Source organism: Ictidomys tridecemlineatus, chromosome X (genome assembly GCF_052094955.1).
Source record: "Ictidomys tridecemlineatus isolate mIctTri1 chromosome X, mIctTri1.hap1, whole genome shotgun sequence".
In the NCBI taxonomy this organism is placed as follows: domain Eukaryota; kingdom Metazoa; phylum Chordata; class Mammalia; order Rodentia; family Sciuridae; genus Ictidomys; species Ictidomys tridecemlineatus.
In genome coordinates, this window is record NC_135493.1 from 100,773,559 (window position 1) to 100,795,871 (window position 22,313).

The 22,313-nt window shown below is 33.1% G+C and overlaps 1 protein-coding gene across 15 annotated transcripts in view; it reads left to right on the forward strand.

Moving 5' to 3' along the window:
- The window catches only part of Dmd (dystrophin), a 2,094,227-nt gene that overhangs the window by 625,662 nt on the left and 1,446,252 nt on the right, over positions 1–22,313 (forward strand). For all 15 annotated transcript variants that reach the window (XM_078034984.1, XM_078034996.1, XM_078034982.1 and 12 more), the window contains 2 exons: positions 7,739–7,927; positions 9,155–9,336. In XM_078034984.1, the coding sequence (XP_077891110.1) occupies positions 7,739–7,927; positions 9,155–9,336 (371 nt within the window). The remainder of the gene's footprint in view (positions 1–7,738; positions 7,928–9,154; positions 9,337–22,313) is intronic.

Consider the following 22,313-nt stretch of genomic DNA (forward strand, 5'->3'; position numbering starts at 1 on the left):
AATCATTTACATGCTCTGAATAATACCCTGGTTTACATATCCTATCTCAGAGGAAACACAGTAGAAGTATGGCAAGAATATTTCCAGATACTAATCCTGGTTCCTCTGAACTGCACTTCTGTTATTTAGTAAAAGAACCACTTGGTTATCCCTCTGTAATCCTCTAGCTCTGAAATAATCTTTCACTGAGGGATAAAAAGATTATAGAATACACCAAAAAAATTCACCATCCATGCATTGACTTAGATTCTATGTTTAAAAATAAGAAGCACAACACATTTAAATGAACTAAGAATGATAAAATTTTTAAATGTCCTTGAAGCATTTGTGTATTCAAGAACAAGAAAAATGTTTTATCCAGGTTAAATCGCATATCTCATTTTAAGGTTGAATTTGGGGAGGTAACCAAAATAGATCAGTTTCATCAGTGATATAAAACTGCTCAGTGATAGAGTGTGCCCTCTGGAAACATGCCAGCTATTTTTCTAGCGGTTTTGTGGTTTGTTGAATTGCTGGTTTCACTATGTATATGTAGCCATTTGATGACTTATCTCAGTTTGAATTGCCAAAATCATGGTTCCAAAAATACACACAGCTCATCCAACTGTTTCCTCATAAAAATCATTTGCCATTTCAATGAACATGGGCCCCAAATACAAGCATTGCAGCGCATTTCTTGGAATCTAGAATGTGCTCAGCATTTTATATCCATTATCACATGTAATCTTTCCAACAATCTTAAGGACATATATTTTTACATTCCTTGTTTTACAGATGGAGAAACTGAGCACAGCATTTGTAAATAACTTACCTAAAATCAGAAATATAATAAACTGGGTTTTACAGAATGGTTGTGAAGTAGTCAAAGCTATAGTTCTGTATTTTATTAGGAGGTAATAGACGTTATTACTAGAGATTTCCATTACTAGAAATTGTCACTAGAAATGAGTTTCCTAATGTTTTCCTGGATACTGTAGGAGTAAATCAGTTAATCAGTTGTCTCTCCTCATAGTTTTACCTTTTCCTTCTCTATTCCTCTACCTTTAATGCATGATCAATGTTTTTAAGGAATGTAGGCAACAATATCTAATACTTTTTCACACAAAAGAACAGTAATAAAACCCCTGAAGTGTATGGATAGTTTTGAATAAATTTTAGTGATGTTTATTCTGAAAATAATGATAAGTTTTTTTCACTCAGTCATTTCTATACCTTTCTAATAATTATTTTTTGCCCAGTGGAATAGAGAAACGTTATAAAGACAAAAAAATAAAATAGGATTGAAGCATAGGAAAAATCTCTTTCTAGCTGATGATACTGATATCTCCATTCAATAAAAGACTGCTATCTATCTTCTTTTTCATTTTTATTGGCTCATATAAGTTATACATAACATTAGCATTCATTTTGGCATAATTATAAATGCATGGAATGTAATTTTTCTCTAATGTAGGCCCTAGTACTTCCCCTTAACCTCCCCCTTCTTCTTCCACTTGTTCCCTTTCCTAAACTCTGCTGATCTTTCTTCTGTTTACTTAAAGTTTTCTAAAATTAGTTTTTTAAGATATACATAATGGTGAGATTCACTGTAGTATATTTATATAGGTACATAGGAAAGTTAGGTCAGACTCATTCTACTCTTTTTCTCTTATCTCATCCCTCTTCCTTTCCCCTCCTCCTTAATTCCCTTCTTCTACTTCACTGGTCTTTATTTTGATGAAATTCCCTGCCCCTGTTTATGTTTTCTTTTGTTCCTCCTCATTTTAGACTAGCTTCCACATATAAGAGAAAACATTAAACCTTTCACATTCTGGATCTTATTTCACTTAGTATCACAGTCTCCAGTTCCATCCATTTACAGACAAATAACATAATTGTCACCTTCTTTATGGCTGAGTAATACTCCATTGTGTAAATATACCACATTTGATTTATCCATTCATCTATTGAAGGGTACCTATGTTGGTTTCCATAGCTTACCTATTAAGAATTGAGGTTTTGTAAGCATTGAAGTGGCTGTTTTGTTGTAGTATGATTTTTTTTTTAATTCTTTGGGATATACACCAAGAAGTGGGTTAACTGGGTCAAATACTGGTTCTATTCCAAGTTTTTAGAGGAATGTTGACAGTGCTTTCCAGAGTGGTTGCCCCAATTTGCAGTTCTACCAGCAAGGTATGAGTGTACCTTTTCTTCCACATGCTCACCAACATTTATTGTTACTTGTAGTCCTGATAATTGCCATTTTGCCTGGAGTGAGATGAAATCTAAGTGTGGTTTTTATTTGCATTTCTCTAATTGCTAGTGATGTTGAACATTTTTTTTCATGCATTTGTTGGCCATTTGTATATTTCTTCTTTTGAGAAATATCTCTATGTAGAAGAATGAAACTGAACCCCTATTTATCAACTTGTACAAAATTAAATTCAAAGTGGATTAAGACCTAGGAATTAGACCAGAAACTGAGCAACTGCTAGGAGAAAATGCAGACCCAACACTTCAACATGTTGCCACAGGAACCAACTTTCTTAATAAGATCCGGAAAGCACAAGAAGTAAAACCAAAAATCAATAAATGCAATGCTATTGAATTCAAATCTTCTGCACAGTGAAGTAAACAAGAGTATGAAGCAAGAATGGGACAGGACCTTTGCTACCAGCTTCTGAGATAGGGCTTCAATATCCAGAATATATAAAGAACTCAAAAATGTAACACCAAAAAACTAAGTAACCCAATTTATATATGAGTGTCTTTCTTGTACTCATATCTTTCACAAAAAAGTTTCAAGTTTCCTAGAAAATGTGCTGTGATATATGGCATATATAAACTGGCCACACACATATGTTCTATATGAAATTCTATGATGATAAAAACATATTTAAGAATGTTGAAACTTAAAGCATAACCCTCTCTATTGTCTCTTTAACTGTAAATAGTTTGTGAAAGATGTTTTAAATTAAGTGTCCTTTATTCCAAGGGTTCTACTGAAAATGAACAAATGTGGAATTCAAGCAAGTTTACTCTTTTATTAACTCACCTCATCTGAAATCCTAGAATCATTTCCAATTTTGTTTCATGAACTGCAGAAAAAAAAATAATTTGACCCAGAAGAAATGTGCATGTGTAAACACAAACACACAAACACATACACATAGATATACATACATACAGTATGCAAAACTGAAACAAGAATTTTGAAAATAATAATAATCCTTAGTATAAGTGAGAGACTCTTATTTTAAATTTTAATTTTAAAATATTCCTTGTCACAACCTACAAATTTTATTTCATAAATCACTGATAGATAATAAATTTGAATATAAAAAACAATGGTTTATATAAAGAAAGAATTGTTCAGAGCCAAAATGACAAGTTTGATCATAATTTTATTTATAGTGAAATGTATGTATATATAGTTGATGTTATGGATGTAGATAATTAAGTTACTCATATTTTTACTCAGCTCATCCATGCTTTTTTTTTTTTTTGAGAGAGAGGGAGGGAGGGAGGGAGGGAGGGAGGGAAGGAGAGAGAGAGAGAGAGAGAGAGAGAGAGAGAATTTTTTAATATTTATTTTTTAGTTTACGGTGGACACAACATCTTTATATTTTATGTGGTGCTGAGGATCAAACCCAGCACCCTGTGCATGCCAGGCGAGCACACTACCACTTGAGCGGTCATCCATGACCAGCCCTGGCATCCATGTTTTAATGTAAATTTAAGAATGTTATCTGTGAAAAGGTTTTGTTTTATGAACATCTTCAGACAAATCATTTAGATGTCTTTTAAAGGACATGCATTTAAAGAATATGGCTTTTAAATTTTTCTCCAAAATGTATGCCTATATTAACTATCAGTAAATGTTATTTAATTTTTAATTAAATTTGCACAATGGTATAGTGTTGTATAAATTGAATTATATGCTTTTTATAATTTATTATTTAGAGAAGATATTTGAATGAAAGACTTCTAATGATTTTAAAGAACTCTAAAAAAGACACTAAATTTAGCTTCAAATCTGTAACAGCTTATTTAAATCATTGAAGCTTATATGTTTTTGGAGTCATTTTTCTACAATAATTGTCTGGTTCCAGAAATCTGGGAAGTGACTTAAACAGATAACCTTGGGGCAGGATATGTTTCAAAATAGTTCTTATGTAAATAGGAATCTAATAATAATTACAACTATAACATGATTTATTGTGTTATTATATAAAGTCAGGCATTCTACTAAGTACTTTATATACTCTTCTTTAAATCTTAGGGAAGAAAGTATTATTGTTCCTATTTTATATATCAGAGTTATAGAAGGGCTAAGTAGCTTCCCAATATGATAAGACCTTTGATCAGAGTCAAGATACAAACACCCACTGTTTATCTCTAAAGCCCCTGAGGTTAACAACCACATTCTACTACTGCCATAATAAATATCCCATTTCCTTTCACTTGTAACCTAGAGAAGGCAGAAGTTCAGAATTAGATTGAAGTGTTTTTAATTTAGATTCAAGACTGGTTTCATAATTTGGAGGTCCCAGTTAAAAATGAAATGCTTGGAGGTTGGGGATATGGCTTAGTGGTAGGCACTCGCCTAACATGCTCAAAGTCCTGGGTTCAATTCCCAGCACTGCCTGCACCCCCCCAAATGAAATGCACAACTCCTTATTCAAAGAGTAGGAAAAGAGTATATTAAAATTACTAAAATATAAAGCTGTTTATTCCATGCTCCCTCTCACTTTTCATGGTGTTTATTTGCTATTTAACATTATAGTGAATAAAGACAGTTAAAAATTTAAAGTGTTAAGCTGGGTTTTACTGTTCATTGTTATATTGTGCAATTTCAGTTGTGAATGCCATTTTTAGAGTGTTTAACTCATAAAAAAATCACCAGATTGTATAATTTGCATCTCATTGCTAGAAAATGTATATGTATTCATTCTTACCAGAATGTAGAAACACACAAATTAGTTGTTTTTATTTTACTTTTTGAAATGCTTATATTCTAGCAATACTTCCTCTTTTCAGCTTACTGAGTAAGCAACGACTAAAATGCAAAAGGAACTATGGGTCCTTTAACTTTTTCTTTCTGTGTGATCAATTTCAGTGTAAGTTGCTCAAGCAGGCAGGCAGCACATAGAGGAAAGGACATGATAGGGGTTCTTGGTCTTTTGTGTTTTATTAGAATTGCCTTCTTTCTGCATTTCAAATAAGGTCTGATTCAAATGGGAAGCATGATCTACCAGGGGCTGGGGCTCTGAGTGCCTTCCTTTACTCAGTTACAGACATAACAGTCTCATCTTGTATTCTCTTTGAGTCTTGTTAAACTTAAATACTGTGAGTTCATAAGCCTTCTCTACTCAAGGGGCATTGAAAATACTATATGTACAAGGAGGAGACACACATATTGCATGTATCTCCTCTTCTCAAATCCATGCTTCCTCATCCCATTGGACTTCTCTTTAAAAACCCAAGTACTAAGACAAAATTATTAAAAAGTTAAAAATAGCAACAACAGATAAAATAAACTTGGGTTCCTTTTTTTTTTTTTGTAGTTATAGACGGATAGCATGCCTTTATTTTATTTCCTTATTTTTATGTGGTGCTAAGGATCAAACGCAGTGCCTCACACATGCTAGGCAAGTAGTCTACCACTGATCTACAGCCCCAGCCCAAACTTGGGTTCCTTTTGAATTCAGGGTCCTGTGGTAAATACACAGGTTCACAATCGTGATTCCACCTAGACACATCTCTTTAGGCTACCATTTTAACTTTTCTCCTTAATGCTTACTTTGATATTGACTATTAATATTTCAAGATAAAAAAAGGATACACTATGGAATGTGTAATACATTACAGATCCCTTTGGGATCCCATGTGAATAATTCTTTATTTGACATACTAAAGGTAGGTGATTTTGACTTACCAGGATGGCCTATTTTGAATAGTTCTCTATAGACAGGAAAGGAGTACATTGTTTGATGAAAAGATAACTCTAACAATTGCCGCTATGCTTTGTAATCTTAAAGGATTTAACAGTTGGGGGAAATTTACAATTATATTGGTTTTAAAACTGGAGAATTTATCATAAGAGCACAGTTAGGTTGTTGCTGGCAGCTCAGTTGGCTAAGGCCCAGCATTGAGGTGGCCTAGAAATATAAGACAGTCATACCAGGGGGAAAACCATCAAAAGTTGAATTTCCAGGGTTGGGGTTGTAGCTCAGTGGTAGAACACTATCCTAGCACATGTGATGCACTGGGTTTGATCTTCAGAACCATGTAAAAATAAATAAACAAAATAATGTATATATTTTTAAAAAGTTGGGTTTTCTCTGGGCAAGAACATAAAATTTCCAAATAGCTCCTGGAAATTTTATGTTGCCTTTTGTTTCATTTTCAAAATCTTCTTGTTAGGATCCTGTGCTGGCTTGCAGTAATTGGGGTGCACACAAGACTCCTTTCCAAACACTTTTTCAATATTCTATTGACTCTGTTTAACTCCATGAACTGTTTGCCTATGTTCTTTACTTCATCATGAAACTCTTAAATACAGTCATGATTTCTGATGCCCAGAAACCCATCATCAGTGCATTTGACTCAAAGAAAAAACTTACGTAGACTTTTCTATTTATTCAAATATTTTCCCTTAATAATTGTCCTAAGGTTAAAACAGCACATAAGTCACCCCAACAGATATCTTCTGATGCTTCATGGAATTGTTCTCATAGTAGCTGAATATCAGCCAATGCACGCCAGGTTTAGAGGCGAATGCTGAATTGTGTAAATGACCCTGTCTCTATTGCTTGGCTTTGGGTGGGGAGTTTTGGCCATTCAGAAGTCCACCCACTCCAGAAGAACCCTTTCTAATAAAATTTCTCCAGTCAATATCCTTTCTTCACCTTAAGCACCTTTGAGCTAGATAGTAGGTTAGGGGTTGTGAGATCAGTTTTATGATAACCTTTTAGCAATTCCTTCGTAAGAGCTTAGACTTTTTCTTTAGAGAATGGGCACTTTGTACTGTTTATACTTAGCTTTAGGATTCTAGTGGAAATTTCAAGAAACATATTTGTAACAGTTTACTTATATTTATTTAATATCTAAGTAATTATATTGGTTAGCACCTATTTCATAGCAAGAGTAAGAAATTGTCTTGCTAGTTATTTTTCTCCTGTAAATAATTTATAAAATTTTTTATCCTGTTAGAAGTTTTAGACAAGTCTTCAACATATTTTTTAAAAATTTATCTTCATCTCCTCTACACACACAGTTATTTTCTTATTGATACTTTTACTGTTCTGTGAAGTTTTGGAAATATTTTCTTATACAAAGTCATCTTGGAAGAAATGTTTCCTTTAAAGGAATTCCAAATACATGTAAATATAATCCCAGTAAAGTATGTGTAAAATATTTTAAATATGAACTGGAAAATGTAACCTATGGATGAAATTGCATAGCATTTTAAAGGCAACCTACAAAGATCATATACTAATTCACTCTTTATAGTAATCCAGAAGAGCATTAATAAAATCTTAATTTAGTGTGGATGCCAGCTGTCATTTGTGAATTTGTGTATTTGTGAGGATGTTAAAATTCAGGCTTGGTATTATATGTGTCTGCTGTTCATGTCTCTGATAATGCAAGTGGACATTTCTAGCATTTAAATATTTCATTCGATTTATCATTTAATGTACTGGAACAGTCTGCAAAGACACTAATTGTATAACACCCAATTTATTTTATTGTTCAGCATTTGGAAGCTTCTGAAGACAAGTCATTTGGCAGTTCATTGATGGAGACTGAAGTAAACCTGGACAGTTACCAAACAGCTTTAGAAGAAGTACTCTCATGGCTTCTTTCTGCTGAAGACACGTTGCAAGCACAAGGAGAGATTTCGAATGATGTAGAAGAAGTAAAAGAACAATTTCATACTCATGAGGTAAAACAAAAAGCATTGATTTATGAAATCAAGCACATGACTTATAATGGCACGTCCCCCTTTCTTTTTTCTCAATTACTCTATAAAAGAGCATTGTAATTTGTAAATATAGTTTCATTTTGAGATGGAAACAAATAATGTTTATGTGCTTAGGATTTCATCAGCCAGTACTTGAAGTTCTCTTTTGGAGAACAACCCTCCAAGGGGTTAAGATCTGGTTTGCCAATGACTCCTGTAAGAATTTAAAATCCCAGCCCCCTTATGCCAAGGCAATAACAAGGGATAATTCTTAGGTATGTTCAAATATAGGTGTGTTCCAACAGTTATCATCAAAAATCATAATTCTGAAGTATACCTCAGAATACCTGAGTGATAGTGGGTTGTACTACCTTCAGAGGGAGACTTCAGGAAACTTCTCTTCTGAAGGAAAAGCCCAAGATGATATGCTTGCTTGGCTTCCTCCCCTTCCTACACTCTTTCTTGCTTCTTCAGTACTCCTGCACATCCTTCTGGGAGCTCTTTCTTAATAAATCACTTGCACTAAAATCTCTTTCTCAGGGTTTGCTTCTATAGAAAGTGTCCTAAGATAGTAATTTTAATTCATATTAAAAATGTTTACAGGGCTGGGATTGTGACTCAGTGGTAGAGCACTTGCCTAGCAAGTGCAAAGCCCTGGGTTCAGTCCTCAGTACCGCACAAAAATAAAGAAATAAAATATTGTGTCCAACTACAACTAAAAAATAAATAGTTAAAAAATGGTTTACAGGGCTGGGATTGTGGGTAGAGTGCTTGCTTAGCATGTGTGAGTTACTGGGTTCAATTCTCAGCATTGCATATAAATAAAATAAAGTCCATTGACAACTAAAAAAATAGTTTACAGTTTCATTTGAGATTGAAATGCTGCCGGGTGCCATGGCACATGCCTGTAATCCCAGTGGCTTGTGAGGCTGAGGCAGGAGGATCGCCAGTTCAAAGCCAACCTCAGCAAAAGTGGGGCACTAAGCAACTCAGTGAGACTTTGTCTCTAAATAAAATATAAAATAGGGCTGGGGATGTGGCTTAGTGGTTGAGTGCCCCTCAGTTTAATCCCTGGTACCCCCCCCCCCAAAAAAATGAAATACTTTTAATGGGAACATACATTTAATGAACTTCAGGTTTAAAACTCAAAAAATAAATCAAATTCAATTACATAAAGCATTTATTATAATTGTTAACTTTTTTTGTCAGGGATATATGATGGATTTGACATCCCATCAGGGACGAGTTGGTAATGTTCTACAGTTGGGAAGTCAACTGATTGGAGCAGGAAAATTATCAGAAGATGAAGAAACTGAAGTACAAGAACAAATGAATCTCCTAAATTCAAGATGGGAATGCCTCAGGGTAGCTAGCATGGAAAAACAAAGCAAGTAAGTCTTCATTTATATTTAACTAACAAAAATAGCAAATTTATCCAGATAACATGGCACATGTCTGTAATCCCTGCTACCTGGAAGATTGAGGCAGGAAGATCATGAGTTCAAGGCCAGCCAGGGCAACTTGGTGAGACCCCCATCTCAAAATAAAAAGAGCAGGCTGGAGTTGTGGCTCAGTGGTAGAGCACTTGCCAAGCAGTGTGAGGCACTGGGTTTGATTCTCAGCACTGCATATAAATGAATAAAATAAAGGTCTATCAATATACTGTGAAAAAACTAAATAAAAAGAGCAAGGTTTAGAATCTTCCTATTATTTTGATGCAGCTTGGTAGCTTAGGCTGGATTCTCAGTTTGTTTTTAAGGCTTGTGGCTTTTCTTCATGAGACATTATAGTTGGATTGTCATGTCAGTAACTATGGGTTTCAGTTTTGCAACAGAAGTGGTGATATCACATAGGTAGACTGTTATCTATAGAACTATGCTTTAAGAATATCCAACATTTTGTCATAATGAATGTAGAAGGCACAGAAGCATACACAGGAATCCATGTACATAAAATCACCTATTAGCTACAGTTGACAGGAAACTTCTCTTCTGAAGGAAAAGCCCATGAAGATATTAAAGAGTTACTCATCTGTTTATGGAAATCCTCTTGAAATTAAAAAAAAAAGTTTCCCAACTGCATTTAGAAATCCTTATTCAAATACAGTATGACTATGAATTATTTTGAGATTTTATATTGACTTAATAAAAAGTTTTTGAGACCTTTCTGAAAATAGCATATTTCTTGTAAAGGTAAAAAGCAGATTTCATCATTCTGGATGTGTTGCTTTGATTTATATTGTTAGGTGTGTGTATTCATGTAGAGCCTATCGAGACAAGATAGATTTATTTTTAAATGAAAAGAAATGAAGTGCCAACTGTGGATTTGAATACATTAAGCTAACAAAATTGTCCAAGTGCCTTAAGTTTACTTAGCTATTATTTATAAAGATTAAAAGCTTTAAAATAGGACTAAAGAAACTCATTAGATATGCTGGGAGGATTGCTATTCTGGTACAAAATTATAGTATGACAATAAGGAGGGGAAAAACACATTTTTAAGCTCATGTCTTTTTGAAAGAAGAGTAAGGCCTATTTAAGAAAGAATTTTCAAAACTATATCAATATTCCAAGCTAAGAGATATTAGTCTATGCATATTGACATGTTTTCCTTGCTGAAATGATTGCAACTAACCTTGGAGGTGAGAATTATAATAGTTATAAGTATTGAGTTTGCCTCCCCCTAATACCCACAGGTCAATTTATTTACTTCATTCATTTATCATCATAAATCATAAGATACAGAACCACCTACTTGTGGTCATATGCCAACTGTCTACAAGCTAGAACTTCTTTTTTGCAATGATCTATGTGACTTAACTAGAGTAACCTCAGGGAAAAAAAAAAGTTAAAAATTCAATCTCCTCTTTTACTGACCTTCCCATACTGATACTTCAGTGTTCTCTTTTGAGAACTTCATTTTTCAATATTCTTCAGGAAACTAAATACATTTTCCCATTATTCCTATGCTCCCTTTTTTTCATTAGGACTAACAACATGGTATTAATTATTCATACTAATCAATTAATTAATTGCAGTGTGAGAATGAGTTGCGAGAAAAAGATAATTCCAACTGGAATTGAAATTCCACGTCTTCTATTATTATAACATTTAAAAAAATTATTTCAAAAAATTCCCTTGTTAAAGGGACATCTATCATTAGATGATACCCAATGTTCATACATACAAAATGTGTATGTGATTTTCTCACCCACATCACAATGGAGGATAAAAATCCTAAAGTGGCAATAGTACTACTTAAATAAGTCCAGCATAGAAATACCTTTGATCACAGGAAAAATTGGGGTACTTTTTTGTGTTAAGATTTTTAGAATGATCATCAGGAATGCAAGAGCAACCTTTTAGTCATCATAGCTTTCATGAAAACAACTTAAGAGTATTAAAATTGAGACACTAATAAGGAACCCCTAGTAAAACATAGTATCTTCTAGATAATTACTTTGAATACACATACACAAAATTTTATTTAAACAAAGCAAATTGAGAAACACGAATGTTTGTGGATAACTGAGAATTTGATGCCACTTGTGCTAACTTTGTGCATGTTCATGCATAAAACCTATTAAATTCTATTAAATGAGATAAGGCATTATGCAAATTTTGCTGGGCCTTATTTTTGACAGTATTTTGGGAGGAAACAAAAATCTGATTAGGAACGAAGGACATTGACCTTCAAAAATATTAATTCTAGATTTTATTTAATGCTTTAAGTTAATATCAGCAAGTTTTTTCTATCATAATTATTATACTTATGACTAACTTCAGTTTGGAGCATTACATAGTATTTCCAAACATATTATTGATTTAGTGTAGTAAATTGCTAATAACCAAAAATGCATTAGTCTATACTTCTTATCTCTCTCTTCCAAAGAAAGGATGTGGATAGACAAGTCAGAAGTCATTATCTCTGCCTAATACTAGGTTTAGGGATGAGAGGAATGATAATTATGTTTTCTCTAAGCATATTAGGTATAACTGAAACCATGCAAAAGTCCTTAAATTGATACAACAAAAGTAAAAAAGAAAATTTAAAATAAAGATAAGTTTGCTATTAAAATTTAAAAATATTTATATTCAACATTTGTTAATTTTGTCTATCAATATATTTACTAACAACAAATTGTTTGATATATATTCATTGTGATATATATGTGATATATATGCATATTAATGTACATATATATTAATGTATATATAATGTATATATATATATGTATATTAATAACATTATTGGAAGACATTGAGTTATGATACAACTCAAGGCACTGAAAACACAATAGTAATCATAAGAGGTAAAGTCCCAGATCTCATGGAGCTTATATTCTGGAGTCACGGACAGCCAATAATAAAAAGACCACAAACAAGAAAAATAGCAAATAGGAATATAGATTTTAAAGAGACTGAAAGGTAGTATGTTAGAGTGGTTGAGGGGCTACTTTTCAACTTTGTGATCCAGGAAGGACTTTCAATGTTAGTATCATTTAGCTTGAGATTTGAATGACTGGAAGAAATCAGCATTTGCAGATAAGGATGAAGAGTATTTCAGGCAGTAGGAATAACCAGTCCAAAGGCCATAAAAGAGGGATAGGTCAGCTTGGTGGAGGGATCAAAAGGCCTATGGGACTGAAGAGTTGCAGGAGGGAAGCTTAGAGAGATAAGGCATGATATATGATTGAAATACAAGTAGGAACCTGATAATATATGCCAACCTCAGTAAAGGTAAAAGATAAGGGCATTGAGTTCTAGATTGAGTTGAAGAAAAAGCCATAGAAGGCTTTAAGTAGGAGACCTATCAAGAAGGCATATTAGGGGCTAGGGCTGGGGCTCAGCTGTGTAGTGTTCTTCTCGCATGTGTGAGGCCCTGGGTTTGATCCTCAGCACAACATAAAAAAATAAAAAGGTATTGTGTCCACCTAAAACTAAAAAAAAAAAAAAAAAAAAAAAAAAAGGCATATTAGCTAAGCCATGGAATAAAGGGAGGACAGTTATTAGTGCATTACAATATGCCAGATTTTAATGTTTTAAACAAGATAGTAGTTGTGTTTAGTCTTTTCTTTGTATTTATTTTTAGTTCATTTTTTCCCTTTTTAACAGTTAAAATGATTTTTGCTTTGGAAATAGTAATCCTTGCTTTGTTCTTACAGGCACTACTTTTATACATCTAGGAACTGCTATTTGTCTTATAAACAATAATTATTCAAAATAATAAGATTTTTAGAAATGAGCAATAACATTCTCTCATTTTCACTGTGTCTAAAATCTTCACCAGTTTATTTAAAGGAGAAGCTCTCACTTTCTCAAACATTTTTAAAATGTGAACGGGGGCAATATACTTCTCCTCTGTGATCCTTGGTTTCAACTGATTTATACAACAATGACAGGTCTGTGAGACTAATATACCAATAAAAGATGCTGGTTGAGATATAGTTTTAAAAAGTAGTTTGTGAATGCAAAATTATTATAAAATGTAAAGAAAGATCATACTTAAAAATAACATGTTTTTCCATAGGTTAAAAACTATGTTAAAAATAACATGTTTTTCCATAGGTTAATAACATGTTTTTTCATAGGTTAAGTACTTTAACCATAACATACCAATTTGCATTCTCTCTCTCTCTCTCTCTCTCTCTCTATATATATATATATATATATATATATATATATAATATTCCATATATATAATCCAACTCAAATTACCTCATTCATTTTTTTCAAAGAGTATATTTGAGAATTTTTTCTGCATGATCAGAATGATGAAAATTGCATTTGAAATTCTTTTTTCACAATGAAGACATTTAAAATATGCACACAAAGAATTCAGTTAAAACATAAAAATATTAATGGTTTTCCTTCCTTTCTTCCACTTTTTTTTTAACTCCACTCTCATTTGATTCTTTCCTTCCTTTTTTCTTTCCTCCCCAATTCTGGTACCCATGCATTTAAATTAATGATGCAGTGAAAACTAATACACTGAAAAAGTTTGTTAAAACATGCTATGAAGTAGAATCACTATGCTGATATTGGTTAGTCACAAATCTCTAAGCATGCCTATCACATGGAAATAAGAGAGTTAAGCGGTACTGGTTTCATTAATCAAAACAAAACAATGAAAACAACCCAATGTCTGCTGACATTCTTCAGTTAGAAATCCTAAGTTAAAAAGAAGCTAAATGATTTTTGTTTTGTTTCCGTTTTATGTAGCATAATACCCTAAGGGTAGTAGGAGGTGAGGGAGAGAGAGGAAAAAGACAAAACTTCCAACTGTGGAAGTACAAGAAGACAACTGGTGTAGGGACAACAGAAGATTTTCTTCTCTATGAATAAACTAATTAATTTGATTGAAAAATGCAACCTGCAGAGAGCAAAAGAGATTTACTGGCATTTCTACAAGGATTCATAAAGATAAGCACAGCAAGTTCCATCAACTTCTCTGATAATTGTGGTTAGGACATGCAGGGGAAAAGTAAAACCTTTGTGCTGGTATGGGAAAAACATGAAACCAAGTCAGTAAGGAGGCCAAGTGAAGTTATGTTCTGGTTTATATCAGCAGGAGGAGCGTTATGAATAGAATATGGGTAAAAACACAAGTGATAACGTGGAAAATCATTGGGAATTAACATCAACACATTGACTGGAGAGAAAACTATGTCTAACAAATATGGTTCATCTTTTTTTCCCCAAAAATGTATGTTTCAATCTTGAAATGAAATAATATATGTGAGAGTGTATAGAGTAAAGGAGGAGCTGAACAAATGGTGAGTTGTTTTTCCCCAAATGAAGTGACTAACATATTACATATATGAATATATAAATGGATGGATGGATGAACCGCACAATAAAATACTTCAGGTAGCTCTATGTTTGAACTGAATTTGTTGTAATTTTAAAGCTGCATAATCTCAACTCTTACTTGTAATATTATATCACAGTTTGGGAAATCATTGATTTTCTTTTACTTCATCCAGTAATGTCAGAATGATAATTTCTTGCAGATCAAAGTGGCCCAAGGACTAGCAATATTAGCATTACCTGAGAACTTGTTAAAAACACACAGGCTTTGTTCTCAGTCTGATCTGCAGAATCAGAATCTGAAATTTAACAAGATCCTAGGTGATTCCTAAACATATTAATTTTGTGAAGCACTGAAATAGCTAAAATGATTACAAAATATTATATATGTATTATATATATATAAATTATACATAATAATATAGTATATGTAATATATAGTTATATATAACATATACATATATAGAGAAAGATAGATACATACATATATACATACATACATAGATACTGGTGATTGAATCCAGGGTTGCTTCACAATTGAGCTACACTTTATATTTTATTTTACTTTTTAGTTTGTGACAGGGTGTTGCTAAATTGCTAGGGGTTCTCAATATGTTACTGAGGCTGGCCTTGAACTTGAACTTGAACTTGATCTGCCTCAGACTCCCGAGTTGCTGTAATAATAGTGGTGCCCCACCATTCTTGGCATAAAATAGTATTAATCCAACCTCCTTTGTATACCTCTACTTACACACCTTCTCTCTATATTTTTCTATCAAGTAAGGTGGAACAAATATCTTATTTTTTCAGAAGCTCCAGAAATTGTGCTAGTGATGTTTCATGCAGAGCATGTATTAATACCATTTCCCATAGGTAACTAATGGAATATGAAGACTCTGGAGCAAGAATATATAATAGATACAATATAAGAGTATTGATAACATATTGCTGGCCTAATGAGAGGCAACAGTTATTTACATATTACCTTGGCATTTGGTCAAGTTGTAAATGGATATGGCCACAGTATCTTTTTTTTTTTTTCTGAAAATGCTCTTAATGTCAACAACTAATTCTGTTAATGTCAACATTCTTTTTTTTTACTAATATAAAGTATGTGTCTCTTACAGTTTAAATTATAAACAAGAAAGCCAAATCTCTAGAATTCATAGAAATGAGAGAGCAGCATTTTTGGCAGAATGTTCTCTCATAAATAATGATAAAAAAATTACCAAATTAAGTTTAATCCCTATTTCATCCATCCAACTAACATTTATTACCTACCATAGTTCCAGTACTATGTTAGTTATTGAGTGAACAAGACAGATTCCATCTCTTATTGAACTTATATTCTATTGAAAGAAGACAATTTATATATATATATTTACATATGATGTCATATGTGGTTAAATTATCAAAATGAAAATAAGGCAGAGGATAATGAGTGAAACATTGTTTGTTAATATAAATAAAAGAAGGCCTCCCTGATGAGGTAGTATTTAAGAAGAGCCCTAAACAAAGGGAAGTAGAAAGCAATGCAGATAGTTAAGGCAATGGGAATATACAAGTGGAAATATTCTGAGAAAGGAGTGAGATAGGCATGTTAGAGAAACAATATATCCTTCTGACAAATGGTAAAATGATTACATTCTGATTAAAAAATGATTAAAATTAATTTAATAAATGGTCTTAAAAAACAGATCTAATAGATGGTGACTTTTAAAAAAATTTTAGTTGTAGATGGACAGTATACCTTTATTTTATTTACTTATATTTATGCAGTGCTGAGTATTGAACTCAGAGCCTCACACATGCCAGGCAAGCACTCTACCACAGAGCCACAACCCCAGCCCGAAGTTAGCATTTTTTTGTAATCTTAATTCCAATATTTCTGATTGGAAATGTGTCTGAATTATTGTATTGTTTCCTTATGCTTGGTTGATAATTAAGTTATTCTACTTATTCATTGAAGAAATATTTATCATGTGTCTAGCTGTGCCAGGCATTTTGCCAAATCCTATGTAGTGGCAAAATTAGTGAAGTTGAAAGTGGACTTCTATTGCCGTATAAATGAATGTAATCTCAGAGAGTCAACATTACTCATTCTCATTAAAGGTAGTTTAAATAATCACCCAATCATTGTATCTTCATAGTGGTCCTTGGTTTGTGATAACAATCTGTGAGTATCTTGATTCACTTTTTAAGTATTTAATCAAGAAGACTGAATTGAAGGTTGCCATAATGTATTTGCCACAAGAATCTTTTTCATCCAGCCATGTAGCTTCTTTATTATGTTACTGTTACTATTTTGAATTTATGTTTTCAAAATGCAAATGAATTTGTTCACATTTTGAAATTTAATCTTCCACTGGGTAGTTGAAGAATATTAGTAATCAAACTGTTACCAAGCAAAATGAATGAAGGAATAAAATAAATCGAGACTTTGAAAACAATGACACATTTTAAAATTTTCTCTCACAGAATCCTTTATAAAAACAATGTTATTTTCATATTCTATTATGAGTGAAAATAAATATTACTGCATGTTTAATGTCGGGGAAGATTGAAAATTTCATTTCCATTTGTAGGAAGAGGAATTTAGGTTCTTTTAAAAATATTTATTGTGAGGTTGTAGTTGGAAAACTTTGGCCTCTAAGATCATGTTACATGGTGTCACATAATGGTAACTATTATAATCATCAGGAATTTTCGAGAAATATAAATGGCCTGTTCTTGGTTTCTCCCTTGGCCTAAGATATCCATTAGTGGGAGAGGGAGTGTAATAGTGGTCCACTTCACCTTTTGAATGTATCCCTTGCTGCTTTTGTTAAAAGTGTCATTTTTTTTTTCTTCTTCTCCCTTTCCCCATCCTTAACCTAGGAGCTGGGATCAAGATTACCCTGAGTTATCTGTTCTCCACAGGAAGGAGATGTCAAGGGGAGAACTAGGAAGTGACTATCTACCAAATTAACAAATGAATTTCACCTGGGATCCCCTGTAGTCAGGGGACACCTGGAATGTGGCCTTTGAATAGCTTCTTTAAAAACCCTCGGTTTTCCCTGCCAGGCAGAACCACAGCCTCTGAGATTGGAGTCCCCTGTGTTTCTCCTTTGCTAGCAAAGTAATAAAACTTCTTTTTCCTTTTTCTCAAAACCATGTCCTTGTTATCGTATTGGCAACAGGGATAAGGACCAAACTTTCCATGACAGTAGTACTATAAAGAGGAGGATAGACACATTGCTTTTTTACAAAAATGACTCCTATTTCAGTGTTTAAGTTTTCAGGGCACAAGAACAACATCCAACATCAGGCTTTGCAGCTGGGTCTTATAAAGAATGTCCAGGATTGGGAGGGAGGAGGATCTATTTGTTGAGACATAATGGTACAAGAGGGTAGGAGGCATGAACTACCTCCACTGATGCTGAAGGCACACATTCAGAAATTTAATGTGGCAATATGAGGACAATGTTGATGCTGGTAGTAGTAATAAAATTATAGAAGAGTTAATAGTGGCGGTTAAAGTCTTACACATTTTAGGGACATTGTATCTACTTGTATTTTAGATTCAAAGTGTATATTTCATGGGGCATACATTGAACTTTGATAAATGTTACAACCTTGGGAGTTGAAAAACTAATGTGCTTGCTATGACCTATTCATTACTACCATACAACCAGAACACATATATATACATTTGCATATACATAACCAAAACTTTTCTTTTAAAAATTCAACATTTCATTCCTATTTTAAAGCGATGTTTGCATTTCTGTAACAGTGGTGATCTTCACCTTTTGAATAAACCCTTGGTTATTTTAGAAAGGACATGTTTTTCTTTTTCTCTTCTCCTGCTCCCCCTTCCTAATTTGGAGGCAGGGAACAAGATGACCATTGAGTTATCTGTTCTGCACAGAAAGGAGATGTCAAAGGAAACTAGAAAGTGACTATCTACCAAATAAACAAGTGAATTTCAACACACATCAGGGTGCACCTGGGACACCCTGTTAGGGCACACCTGGAATATGGCCTTTGAAGAGCTTAAATTTTTATACCTTTACTTAATTTTTTTGTAATGTGGTGCTGAGGATGGAACGCAGTGCCAAGTCACACATATGAGGCAAGCACTCCACTACTGAGCTACAAGCCCAGCCCTTGAATAGCTTTTTTAAAAGCTCTCTCTTCTCCCTGATGGGCAGAACCATAGCCTCTGGGACTGGAGTCTCCTGTGCTTCTCCTTTGCTATTAAAGCAATAAACCTTCTTATTCCTTTTTCTCAAAATTGTGTCCTCATTGTTAATTTGTCATGAATTGGCATTGGGGACAAGGACCAAACTTTCAGTATTATTTCTGGCATCAAATATATCATGTTTTCTAAATGCTCTATTTAATGATACACCTAACTATGTAAAATATTTGGTCATTCATTTTACATTGTAATCATGTTTGAAAGAGAAAGGGTCTCAGAATTATTGTGTTTTCTGTCATTAAAATAGAGCTTAGGCTGAGAACAACTATATCAACAGTAGCAACTATAATTTGCATTTTGGTGTCAACAAAGTGTAAAATATCTGTTAATGACATCACTTTCTAAAATCCCATTGAATGATCCTCTTCTTTGTCCTGTTTTTTTTTTTGGGGGGGGTCATATTTTATAATTAGTGCCATAAAGAAAATGAAGAAGATAAATAAACTTCATTTTTACAAAATAAACCTTAGCATACATAGTATAGGATGATGGTGAAGCAGGCTCCAAGGCCAAACCAGTTGAGTTCCCACTCTCTTACCTCCTCTTGCTTGCCTTTTGGTTCATATAAACCAAAAGGCTAATTAGAGCTAATAAACTATCCTGCATGAATAGGAATTATCATAATAATACCTCTATTATCTGACATAGAATATTATTTATCATAAAATTATATTTAAGTGTCAATTTTGCCAGGCCATATTACTATTTAATAGATTATTTATGACCTCTATAGCATAGTTTATAAGTAAAACAGTAATGACATAATTATGTGTCATATTCTGCCTCCATGTAATCTCCATACATCTGGTTCATGTTAACTCTGTTATGCCATGATGACCAGACTCAACTCTCAAACATTTGCTAATTGTATCCAAAGGCTGAAGTGAAAATTATGGCTGATTCCTGAACACCAGCCCAGTTATTCTCAACCCTGGATGGTCATTAGAATCCCTGGCAGGAGATTTTTTTTTTCAAGTATCAATGCCTGGGCTCCATTCCCAGAAATTCTGATTAAACTGTTCTGTTCACAGGCTGGGACATCAGTTTGAAAAGTTCTCTCATTGATTCTAATGAACAGATTTTTTTTTTCTTAAGGCATTATTTGCATAAATTCCACTAATCCATTTCTTCATGATAGTTGAAACTAAACCTGGTCTGAGACTCATATATTTTAATAATTTTCTTGATGGAGAAATGAAGCAAAAACCCAAACAAGGGTGTTAACATAGCTACATATTTAGCATATATTGGTGTTCTGGAAGGATCTAGTCGCAATTTAAATGATTGTTGAGTTAAAATCAAAACCATATGATCCAGCCATTGTAACCAGTTTGCTAAGCTTTTTGAATCATTTTCAATAAGTAAATAATTTTTTTAAACTTTCATCAGTTTGATATTAGTTACTAATTGATGTATATTTGAAAGTAAAAAGTGCATTAAAAATTCAGTGTCTCTAATTCATACTGGTATTCCTCCGATAATTTATTTTGCATGTGAGATATGTTAATTGAACACTGTTGGTAGATCTTTTATAATGTAGACATTCAAAATAATATTTCACTCCCTTTAACTAGTTGTATTCTTATTTGAGAATAGCATATTAGCAGATAATGGTGAATTCTAGGAAATTGGGCCCAGGAACTGGTCTTCTTCCTAAAGAGTTCATACTTCTTGGTAATTTTTAATTATAATTCTCCAGGATTTACGAAGTCCATATATTTATACCTGTATTTGAATAGTGTCTAAAATATGGTTATATATTTTTTAATATTTTAAATAATTGTTTAAAAATATTTTTAAGTTGTCAATGGACCTTTATTTTATCTATTTTTATGGGTGCTGAGGATCAAACCTAGTGCCTCATACATGCTAGGCAAACACTCTGCCACTAAGCCACAACCCCAGCCCTAATATTTTATATGATTTTATAATGCATTTATATAACGCTCAATAATTGCTATTAAGACCATCAAATAATAGGCTAAAATTAATGAAAACAGATACCATTTTGCATTTACAAATTTGTCTAGAAAATCAAAATTTCAAAAAATTCTCTTCATGTTTATTGTTATATTCCTGATCCCAGGATATCATTCCTTATATTACAGGGTATAATGAAATGGTGTAGGTAAGGACTTAAATAATGGTTTGTGACTTTTGTCAGTCTGTTGATTTAGAGTTGTGTGCTGTCCAATATTACAGCCACTAGCAACGTGTAGCTGAATTAAAATTATTATAATTAAATATAGTTACAAATTCAACTTCTTAGTTCACATTGACCCTACATGGCTAGTGGTAATCATATTTGATAGTGCAGAAAGAATATTGACATCATCATAGTGAATTCTTTTGGATAGCCCTGGTTAGACAATGAATGCCTTTTTACATACATCTAACAGAGTTTCTATAAAACATATCCAGTGTTCCCATTGACTCCCTTCCTGTGCATATAGATATATTCCCACAGTAGGGTGTCAGCTAAGAGACAAATCTCTAGTAAATATTTTTAATATTTAATTTTTAGTTGTAAACAATACCTTTAATTGTTTATGTATTTTTTATGTGGTGCTGAGGAATAAACCGAGGGCCTCGCATGTCCGAAATGAGTGCTCTACTGCTGAGCCACAACCCCAGCCCTCTAGTAAAATTGTTTGAAAAATGGTATTCCCTAGATTGCCTTTTATTGCAACTAACAAAAACCCAACACACAGAGTGCATTATACCAGTATTCCTTAATGTGTGATATATAGACTAACCCTATAGGCATCCCTTGGGAACTTAGAAAAGTGAACCTCAGGCCCCATCATAAATCTGCTAACTTAGAATTTGTATTTAGACATACTGCATGTGGTAAAACCTTACTGATGTCTACTATGTTATAGAACAATAAATTCACAGGTGGGGTGACTCTAGGGACCATTAAGTCTCTAACTCCATGTTGTCCAAGTCCCAGGTTATTTTAGTCTATTTTGTTAGCTTTCTCTGTCCTTAGATGATCCTAGTGAGTGGAAGTTGGTTGCAGCAGTTCATATTCTGCCATACTTCTGCTTTCAGGTATTGTCAGGATGATCTCCTGCCCTGCACTGTTTTATCCCAATTCCACTATCTCACTGTCATATATGTATAATCCATTTTCTTTTTGCTTTTATTCCCCTTCTACATGATCACTTGAAAAAATAAAAGGAAATCAAGAAAAAAGAAAACTTATTTTTTGTAGGTGAAAGGTAGATTTTCTGTGTGAATTTGATGATTTTCACAAATTTATTTGCATCTTTAGAATGTTGGAAATGTAGAACTTGTCATTTCAATCATATTT